General features: G+C 38.1%; 1 protein-coding gene across 1 annotated transcript; it reads right to left on the bottom strand.

Annotated features, from left to right (window-relative positions):
- Positions 1-365: 365 nt before the first annotated feature.
- TYRP1 (tyrosinase related protein 1) lies at positions 366-10392 on the bottom strand (the record flags this gene model as incomplete). The annotated part of the gene is made up of 7 exons (XM_080362404.1): positions 366-571; positions 1124-1270; positions 2694-2873; positions 4364-4531; positions 5389-5593; positions 6952-7274; positions 10011-10392. 7 exons carry the CDS (start codon positions 10390-10392, stop codon positions 366-368), a joined length of 1611 nt encoding a protein of 536 aa, XP_080218530.1.
- Positions 10393-11627: the final 1235 nt, after the last annotated feature.

The following is an 11627-nucleotide window of genomic DNA, read 5'->3' on the forward strand; positions in this document are numbered from 1 at the left end:
TTTCACCTTTTCACAAAAGTACTTTGTAAAAATAGTTCTAGGTGTAAAGGCTAGGTAAAGTCAGGTGATATTGGCTATCAGCAAGTTAACTGAATTTTACCAGATTTTACAGAAATGTGCATTAAAAAGGCTTACAGGTGAACCCCGAATAGTTAGTGGAATTCAATTAAAATCAACACAGAATTAGTATTGCAAAGGTGATTTATTGATGCCTAGGTGTGATGAAAGAGGAGGTGAAGCCTGAGGCAAACGTATCAAGACAGCTGACAGTTTATGCTTGTTATTTTGAAAGAGATGGATGACCACCATCTACAAAATACAGCAAAATCAACAGTTTCAGTCAGATGCAAAAAAGTGTTCTCTCTTCAAACAACAGACTGGCTTGGTGCTGGTATGCCATCATAATCATCAGAGTAGTGCTGATACTGGTCAGTAAGAAGAGGCTGATGCAAGTCATCCTTATTTTTCTTGACACGTACGATACATGCAGCAGCAGCAAAGATAATTGCAACAAGAACCAGTGCAGTTACTATTGCAATAGTTATCATCTCTGTGACACGGAGAGCCCGAGCTATGGGAAGGAAAGCAAAAGAGAAAGTTATTAAAAATAAATGTTAAGTATATGGATAAACATCAGATGGACAGGCCAAAGCTTCAGTATCTGTCATTATTCAAGGAACTGTGAAGCAGAACTAATTTAAAGTTCAGTTGATAATATTTGCTCCAAAATGTGAGCAAATTTCAGTCTTACTACACTCTAAAAACAGATCTGGACTCTTTTGCTATCTGGCCTGTGAGGGATTTGCATTGTCTGTAGTGATTTAGTGAGGACATACGGTATAGCAATAAGGACCTTCTGCAAAGTTTAGGTCCAAATGACAACTTCTCCAAAAACTAGAGTGGTTAGTGGGAAGAACCCTCTATAATCAGTAGCTATTTAGCTGTACCAAATCCCAAAAACAACTCATTTGGAAAGCCAGTCAGGAAAAGAGAAATAGACTTTTAAAAATGCAACAAATATTGTTTGTAAAATTCGAACTAATATTATTGCATGCTTTATAAACTTAAAGGGAGAAAGACATGATGAGAAAAAAAGAGGAAACATCTAGGCTGGACAGTTTACCTGGCCACTCAACATCATAGCTGTATCCCAGGTTTTCTGGTGCAGTAACAAACATTTCATTATTGGTAACTGGAGGCCAGAATGGCACCATATTGTACTGTCGGTTGTGTCCAATAGGGGCATTCTCCAGTGGATATGTTGAGATATCTGAATTCAAAAGTGAAATCACACTTCTGTAAATACAATAACAATGATTTGGATGACTTTCCCCCCCCCCCCCCAGCAGTGACTCAGGGCATTCAGTACCTCTTTTTTTTTTTTTTTTTTGTTCCTAACTTAAATTAATCTAAAAGGACTGCTTTTCCAGTGAAAGATCCAGGATGGAGGGCTCTGCTCTGTCCAAAAGCAAGACCATTAATGACATCTCTATTTTTTAATGGAAACCAGCAGTAAATGGTATAACTTCCATCCTGTGTTGGCCTTTTCCTTTCTTCTTGCATGACAAAAGAGAAATATGGATACATGAAGGACTTGGAAAACGTTTTTGCTACAATCTGGCTTTGTCTGGTAGTAACAGTGGTGAGGATCTCTCTCATGCAGATCAGGAGGGCAGCTGACACGAACTTCAGTGGAATTTTTTTGCAATGCGATGGTAAATCAGGAGAAATCAGCTGAAGAACAAACAAACAAACAAACACCCCACCATCCCGCACCCCGCCGCCCCTAAACCAAACAAAACCCAAAATCAACAAAAAAACCCAAACAAAATATCTTGGTGACATGAGGTAAAAACTCGTGATAAGTTATGTGAGTACCACAAGGGGATAAAATGGCTCTGTAATACTTGACTTTGGAAAAATACATGAGGCAGGCTGTGGAAGCTGTACAAAGAAGTCTCAGTTCTGCAACAGCAGCTGTCTTCTGTAGAAGAAGGAAGAGGGGGCTGGATTGTCCTAAGAGGAAAACAGTCACTGCTTTGTGCAAACTAATGCACTGACTTTAAGGTTACATGGAATTATCTCCCCAGTTCACTGTGACAACATCCTTCCTCCTTATATCCTCTTTTATTCTTTCCTTGCAGAGCCTTTCTTCTTCCCTCTCCTTCACTTCCTCTCTTATTCCTTTTCTCTCTTTTCAGAATTTAAAAAAGCAAGAGCACAGTGACCATCCTTTGAAAGGATATGGTAAAAGTAATGGAATGCTGGTAGTAAATATCCAAGGTGGACAAAATGAATTGTGAAGATGTACATAGCATCAGATCTTGTTTGACAAGAAGCCACACAGATACTTGCTCCACACAATGTCAGAATGTCCTTGGAGTATTTGCACCTTCCATGGCTGCACTGTCTTTGCTCTATGGAGACAATGTATTTGCACACTTTATTTTCTTGAATTGTGCTTGATATCTCTGGCCAAGTCCCTTCACAGACAGTGACTTGAGAATATATGTCAGTGGGGTGATGAAGGGAGCTTGCTTCTTATTACTCTGTTAACTATACTAACTGTTAAAATTCCAGTCCTCTCTCCAAAGCTTAGGGGCATCTTGCTGTCCCACAAAGAGCAGCTGAGCTCCCATGACTACAAAGACTGATGACCACCCATCCTACCTCTGTTCATGACAACATCTTACCTGCAGAATACCTTCTCAGCCACTCATCAAAAACAGCATCTGTAAATGTGTGCAGGAGGACAAAAATGGGATCATTTGGTGATAAATGAGTTTGCCCTCCTGTTCCATTTAAAAATAGATGAGCCAGGTTGTGAAGACTTCGAACTGCTGGGTCGTATTTCCCTGAAGGATCACTGTACCCTGAGTACGCAAAGAACACAAAAAATCCCAGTGAAGATTTTGTTTGGAAGCTGCAGTTCCAGATGGATATTTCTTTTCTCTGAAAAACTGTCAAGTTGCTGTGTTGCCCTGCTTATCATAAATGAGTAGCTAAATTTCTACCAAATGGCGTTTGAGAAATGTCCCTAGCAAGCATAATTTTCAGATTAAAATAGCCTTTATGAAAGAATACCGAGAATGTAGAGTGCAAGGCTGTGGTGATCTAATGCAAAAATGGCCAAAATAAACCACATCATGGCATGAAAAGAAAGGTATATTTGGGACCTACATATTTTTTAACATAACTGAATGTGTTTTCTAAATACTGAGTTAGGTGTGTATATGTTGGCATCTATGCTAATGAGCCAGCTGTTATGTTTCTACACATCATTTCCAGGCTTATGGTGAAAGCATCTCAGAAAGCTTCACATGCTGTTTTTTTCAATGAAGATACTCTATGTAACTCTGTTAGTACCCAGCACCTGGGAACCCTCATGTAAGAAATCAGGATTTGAAGCATCATGAAAACTTTTCCCATTTCAAGCTCTGGCCAAAATTTGTACAGCTGGTTGGCTAAAGCCACGTTTAAATACTTATTTGGATATTGATAGCCCATTTGTCAAACATGATATGCATCCAAAACTCTCATATATAGTTGACCTGGTGCAGATTCTTGATTTTGTAATAAAACAGAAAGAAAATGTCCTACTGTAGGACTTACGCCTCTACAAAAGAGTTAGAGGATATATGGGAGGTCTGACAGGGATCTGAACTGCCACTTGGTAATCTTTTCTCATCAATCCTTGTCTTTCCTGTTAAAAACTCTGGATTACAAAAGTGCTGAAGCAGTTGGCAGGACACTGGTTGAACAGTATAGATCAAGTCTTTAGACTTGTAACTGTGTTGAGGGGTGTGTGTTCAGATGCCAGTGACTGAAAATTTCATTTTTAATGTGTAGAGCTTAGAGAAGAACAGAGTTATATGGCCCACAGAGAAGGACTGACAAATCTAGCAGTAAAACTTGTACCCAGACCTCAATTATTACTTCAATACCATCTCATTAAGTATTACCAAGGCTTACAATCTCTTTTGCTTTCTTTTGTTTAATTCAGATAAAAGAGTCAGTGCTATGCCCACTATTTTTCCTCATTTAAGGATGTAGCTGCATAATTTTGCAGTCAAGGACTATCTATTTTTAGAAATGGCAACCTACTACTAGGTTGCAACGACCTGATGTCAGGTAGTACTCAGTATGTCAGTGAAAGACTTTTGAGGCTTTTGTGCATTTAAGCTGATATAAGCTACAAAGTAATTTCCTCAGAATTTACTTCCACTTAATACTAAGCCAATACTCAATGCTGAGAACAACTCCATACCTATACTCCAAACTTATACTTGCAACATGAAAAATGGCAAGCTTCTCCCTTGACTTATTTGTAGTTGTCCCACGTCCTTTTATTTGCCATGTTTACCTTCTACTGTGTTACGGAAACTGTCAGTTGAATTGGAATAGAAAGGAGGAGTGTCAAATACACCAACTTCCAAACACTGAGCAACATCCTCAGGTTCTGGGAGACGCTGTACCATAGGCCGTGCAACATTACCAGCAGGATTTCTTCGGATGGGACCACCCTCAGTGCCTGGGGTGAAGAGAAGAAAGAAAACAATTCTAATGTGAAACAGTAGGCCACAGAATACGCATCCTTTTAATGACTGAACCATGAAGAAAAAAAATATTCATCACAAATGACACATCGACTGAATGAATGAGTCAGTTCCTCGTGTCAGGCAAAAGAATCTGGATCTTCATGGGGTCCTGTGTGCTGTATCCTTTGCAACGGGATTTTAAAAACATCTGGAACCTCTTACTGAAATATGTGATTCTGTAAATGCATTGGAAAAACGTTCTGTAGTTTTCCAAAGAAATTTCTTGATGAGACCAAGGAGAAAAATTTTGAGGATATCATGATAGAGCAGCTGGGGAAAGGACTATAGCTGATTATGTCGGTGATTAATGGAATGTTGTGGCTCTTATAGCTGAGGTAAATGTGTTAGGATTCAATATTTTTCACCATGTTCCACATAGCTGACACCAGGATTTGCTACATGTTCTTCTTTCAGGAGCAGAATGCCATGAAGGTGATAAGTGAAGCAGTCAAAAGAAAACTTAAGTTTCAGTTAGGAGGTGACACTTCCACATTTAATTATTTATGGCACAGGAGATGAATAGATACTGCATAAGAAGAGAACTCAAAGCATCTAGCTTTTCCTCTGCTACAAGCTCTTGATCAAATTTTGAACTGCCTGGTGCCTCACTGCAAGACAGGTGATAAGTATGTACTATCTCAGAAGACTGATGAAACTTGGATCAAGACTATTCAAAAACAACTTTAAGACTTTTTGGCTGGGAAAAGCCATTGCAATATAAATTATTCTATTTATTTATTATTAAAAGGATTTTTTTTTTCATCAAATATCTTCCATCAGCCATACTTACTGTTACAGATGGTTCCCAAAGTTTCATAGTCTTCTATATTTTCGCATATCACTCGCCACTGAGAGAATATTGAGTTCTGGCTGATAAGGGAGACATCAAAATTGCTTCTAGCTCCCATCAAGTCATCTGTGCAGATATCACAGGTGTTTTGTCCTGTTGCAAAATTCCAGTAGGGCAGTCCAAAGGAGGGGTCCTGCAACATGTTCTAAACCACATAAACATGGTGTTAATACATGTGTGTGCAGATGGCTGTAATATTCACAGCTAGAAGGATTTAAAAAAAAGCAGTTAAACACATCTTAGTGTGAGTCAGAGTCCTCCCTCATAAAAGAGAGAAAATCTGTGAAAAATCTATGAAATCTACATAAAAGCTTTCAGTGGTTTTTCACGCTGATGCCTTCGGCTGTTCAACAGCACAGATAGTTGGACTGTTGAACCAAGTCATGGATCTCCCTCTTTAATAAAACAGTACCTCTTCCATGGAACCATGTTGCAGGTAGTAAGAAACATCACTTATTACTGATACCTGATTTTTCTAAGTATTTTTAATGGTCTGTCAGCAACAGCAGTGTTTGTAGTACAAAAACTAAGCCAACTGTGGAACAACTGTGCAGATGGGAGAAGGAAAAGAGATACCAGCCCTTCAAATTACTGTTGTTTGGTTATAGTGTGGTTTGAATTCAATAGCTCTGGAGTGTGTCCTGGCTTCCATTATTTCTATAGCAGGATATGTTTGGCAGACAAATTAGCGTAACTAATGACCAAGTTTACTAACATAAATAGGAGTATATATTAAATCACTGAGAGCTAGAACTCCTCAGAGCTTACACCTAATGAAATGCCACTGATGTCAAATGTGAGGTTTTGAAGGGAGTTTATACTGCGGCCTGATATAGAGCCATTAAAGCTAGCGGAAACACTTGGAGCAATTTCAAAGACTATTTAAACATCATCTTGAAAACTTAATTCTCTCTTCTTTAAGAAGGATGATGGCTCATAAAATCTTCTATCCCTTTTATGAGAAACCCACACAAGGAAAGGGAAACAAAAGAATCACTGATTTATGGAACACAGTGTAACAAAACACTCATTTCTCTAGCCATTACTATACAAATAAAATGTGATTACAAATCCCCAAGCCATCTCTGTAAAACATTTTTTTCTTAGAATTTCTGCTGCTTAGATTAGTATAACTTAGTAAAGAATCAGGGCATTGATATTAAAAATAACACTGGCAATAATTTTTGTTGGTCCAATAAAGGACATTCTATAGGTTATCTGGAATTCCTATGTATTTTTCCAGGAGAATTTCATGTAACTTTTAAATTTTCCCTTATTCTGATTGAAATACTGTATTTAGGATGTCGATAACAATGACAGTCTAAAACCTAAATACGCTCTATTAACTTTAGCATACCTAATGAATTGCTGAAATTGAAGCAGAATTATGTCAACATGTAGAAAGAGCTGCTACCATTTTTGCCTATTAGCTTATGGGGTTAAGTTCTTTAACTGTAAAAAACATAGCATGAACACATGGCTTAACATTAATGTGAACTTTACCTGCATGTCTCTTTCAAGCTGCAGTAGATGGTACCTATGCCATGTCACAAAAGCTGGTCCCTCATGAGAGAAGTCAATTCCTCCAAAACTCTGCTGCCCTGTACCCAGAAAAGTCTTCCTAACAGAATAATAATGAGACCACACAAAGTAATTATAAATTGAGATATTCTCGAATTGTGGTGTGTTGCCATCTGGTCCAAATATTTCCTCACGTCTTCTTGTGGCAATAACAATGTCAGGATGGATTGTCACCTTGGCTTGTTGTAAGGCATTCACAAAACGCCTCCTTTCTTCTGCACTCAGATCCAAAAGATTCCTCCTGACTGTGCGGATACAGAGGAAACAAGTTACTAAAGTAATAGACACTCAAGTCTGGCCTCACAAGACTCAAGACTAATTAGACTAATTAATTTTGCTCCTAATACTCCTGTATTTTTTCCTTTTCTTCCTTTTTTTTTTTTTTTTTAAAATTTGCTTCAAACATTCATCCAGTTTTTATTGGAGCAATTCATAGCAGATTGTGCATAAATAAAAAGTGTTCTCTACAATCAGAAAGTTTAAGCCTAATAAAAACAAAGTCTGAAACCTTGTGATTTTAGTGCTTTTAGAAATGTTGTCACAGATTATCCTTCCATTCTGTCAGAGAAATGACAGACTGTTCTTCGTCACAGGAGTCTTTCAGAACTTCTTCCAATATACTTAAGGTTTCCTGTGGTAATGCTTTACAACAAAAGAATACTACATAGTGATCTACAATAACCAGAAGCTCTACTGCTTGACAATTTTGGGAAGCAGTAGATTGTTTATGCCTGAAGCGTTGTAGGAAAAATGGCAGATTCACTTGTGAATTGTGAATATCACACTGTACAGCATTGCTCTTTAATATCATCACTTGCTATTATTAACAACAGCCATATATTAGTTCTTTTTAGCAGAATATCTCAAAAACATTAAAAAATATTATCCATATGTAGACAGTGAAACAAGGCAGAAAATTAACTTGTCGAAAAATCAGTATACCAGCAAGAGGAACAGAATCTTTCACCTGGACGGAGAAGATTTCAGGCTAAATTTAGACTATAAAACAGGTAGAAGTCCTCACAGATATTCTTCAGCATACACTTATTTTGATTATAAAAAATACTGTAAAACCCATAATTGTCCAAATGAGTGTGTTGACATGAGAAACAATAGGTCTTAAGCATGAATTAATATGAGGAGTAAAAGTGAATTTTATTTCACTATATATCCAGTTGGGGATATTTTTGCCTCACTGAATTTTATAGGAAAACTTTTATAAAGCATGAATTTAATCCAAGGACTCTGTATCCTGAAACATGCTTTTCTGTTTTGTTGAAATGAACTGATACGCTAGCCCTGGTCACTGAAGGTTTTTGTTGTTAATTTTAAGTAGCACAGTAAATATATTCATCTAATTTTTATTTACATAGACATCTTAACCTTTTCAGATTTTAAAACATTTGTCTGAGCCACGATAAAAAATCAGGACTATTAGTAAAGTTAGGCATGAATTTAGAAGATAAAAAGGCATCAAACTGCATTTTACAGCTATTTTATATGGATGCCAAGAGTAATTCAATAATTATTTTTAAAGTCTGAGCAGCTGGGGCCAGCTCTGTGGATGGTCAAAAGAGATGACCTCCATATGGAAACTTAAATCATAATAAGAAGCTAATTTCAGCCATTTAAATTCCTGTTCTCATGCATGATAAATATGATTTGCTTCGCATTTTACTGAGTAGTAGAGGATTTAATAAGTGAGAAAAGTAAAAAGAGCTCTTGTACACCCCAGAAAATCAACTAAAGCTGCTTTTCGCCTATTTCCAGTTTTACTTTCCTAAGTTTGTATGTGTTAATATGTATTTCTTGGTTATTTTTCAGAGTTATCATTATTAGTGAGAACAAGCTAGAGCAACAAAGGGTGCAAGCTGGTTTAGCCGCTCCAATTAATGAGTCATACTTTTCGCTTTCTGGGTTGCTTCTTGGAGCTCAAGTGATGAATAAAACCATCTTTCCTAGAGCACTCAATAAATCATTTTCAGCAATCTTATTGTTAAGATTTTGAACTGATAAGCAGTGCCTTGTTAACCCTTGCAGGAACACGTACTCATATTCATGAAGCATTTCCTATCTGGTGAAAATAACAGCAGTACTGATTTGTTTCTGCAGGAAACACTGTACAGTTCTGCTAGAAACCTGTTGTTTCTCATGTCAACAGAACCCGTCATTCATTTGGGGGTTTACCGATTTTACAGGATTTCAAGGCCACCTTTAAATTTTCTCTAATAAAGACTGAAGTCTTGCTCATTCACATGGTTTTGACTTGAGAACAAGGATCTGTCCCTAAGCCTCCTTATCTTGTTCAATTTACCTACAATATTTTACATTTTTCTAGTCCCATGAGGACTTCATTACCACTTAAAAAAATTTTGTCATCGGTTTACTGATATGCTGGACTAAACTGAAACTGGAGAACTCTCAGAAAGTCCCACCAGTCTTTGTGCTGATTCATCTGAACAGCTCATAGTCATGAGTTAAGGCTTTTAAAAACATTGATAGCAACTAGGTTAGTAAAAATTTACAAGTCCAGGTACATAGTTTGGAAATTTATTAAGGGATTTTGAATCAAATGAGCTGGTGTCACATTTAAGTTATTGACAAGGTATTAAACATCATATCTAGATATCTACTGCTCCCAGACATACTCACAAACACACATACATATCTGTATATATTGTTTTACTCTTAAATAATTCCAATAATTTCAACTTCGATATCTATTCCTTAATGGATTTGTCCCTAATTCTGCACAGGCTGCAGGTTTTGTTTCATCATTTATTGGGTAGCAGATGTAGGTGCCTGGTACAAAAGCTGAACAACTCACCTAGCAGCTGCCTTGATAACTGTTATGGCAACATACATTTGCTAAATAAATATAAGGGACATTTTATATTTTAAAGAAAATAAATACACTAATTACATTTAGAAGCAAACATTGCCAACAGGAAATTTTCATGTCTTATTTCTGATTCTCTTACCTATATTGATTTGCTGGCTACAGGTAGGTCCAGTCCAGCCAGGGCGGCATGACCCACAGTTGTAACCAGAGAAGTTACCGTTGCACTGACAAGTTTGGTTGAAGAAGCGTATGGGCCACTGCTCACGGTCATCCCGCCCATCATGCATGTACTGTGGGCCATGGGGTCGCAAATCAACAGTCACCTGTACACACCGACCCCTCCCCGTAGACACACCACACCGGTCAGTACCTGGCCCAAACACAGGGAAATAGTCTGGACAACACATGCCGCTCCTCAGGGCCTCGACAGTAGCACACTGGCGAGGGAACTGAGCTCCAGCTTGGCCAAGCATGCTGAAAAGCAGTGACAGGGAAAGGAGCAGTAGCTTGGGGAGCTGCATGACGGTGGATCCAGCAGAGCCAGCTCCTTCCAAGAGCTGGCAGTCCACGCACACTGACTTCTCTCCTGTGGTGGGACACCTAGCTGCCTCTGCAGAGAGAGAGAGATTGGGAGAAAGAGAGAGAATGAAAACAAGTGACATAAACATTCAGGCTACCCCTCCCACCCCAGAAAGTGCCTCTGAACCCTGCATTGCCATACTCTAAATGAAAAAGTGAATGGCCCCGACTACAGACACCAATGTTCTTCCCTTCTCTCATTATCTGCACAAAAGATGGTAACTACCTAGAGCTATACCTACTCATTGGCCTCTAATTGCTTCGGAAATGTTCGTTCCTGGAGTCAATATGCCAGCGAGATTTACTGCACTACCACAAAATGCGAAAACCTAAGGCACCAGTTTTTTGAACTCCTTTTTCACGCACACGTCCCCCACCCCCATTCACATATTTTTTTTCGCATTTAACTAGTGTATCTTGTCCTTCACTCAGCAGTTCCCCTCTGTGTCTCCTTGCTGTTCTCTAATGGCAGCTCCAACAGAAAGTGAAGCTACAACTCTCCATGCATTGTACCTGTTCTCTCTTTCTGGTACCTCTCCTCTTCTGAGATCCTGTTCTATCTTTGCATGTCCTACAGCAGTGTTTAACCCAAAATAAGCACTGCTAATTTCTCTCCTGGTTCAGTCTGCTTACTAATCCTTCTTCTACCAACACAGTATGGCTTGGCCTCACTCTCCTCCTCCTATTAATCCCCTTTCTACTTCACTGCATTTCCCTGAACGTTAAGTACTTGAACAGCACATGATTTCTTTCATGCTTATCTCCTTGTGATTTTACAAGGTTTAGCAAAGGTCACAGACAAATACTTGAATTCAAAACAGAACAACTGTGAAGGGTTTTTTTTAATTATTTGCAAAGAAAGGCTCACTTGAAAACACACAAAGAACACTGGGGAAATTCACAGGTAACTGACCTTAAAAAATTCTTCAAATGGCATTTTCAAGATCAGGATGAAGTGACAAAGATAAGTTAATCAGAAAATGAAACATTCCAATCTTAAACTTACAGCTTTCAGTTTAACCATTTATTGTAATAATCAAATAAAAAGACAGTGATCATATTGAGCATCCTGAAATGCTAAATTCTAAGCAAGTGCTACGAAGCATAATGAAACGAAGAAATAAACAGACTCTGAAATGAATGAAAGGCTTCTCTGTTCTTTGCAAGGACAATTTCA

Source organism: Nesoenas mayeri (genome assembly GCF_963082525.1).
Source record: "Nesoenas mayeri genome assembly, chromosome: Z".
In the NCBI taxonomy this organism is placed as follows: Eukaryota; Metazoa; Chordata; class Aves; order Columbiformes; family Columbidae; genus Nesoenas; species Nesoenas mayeri.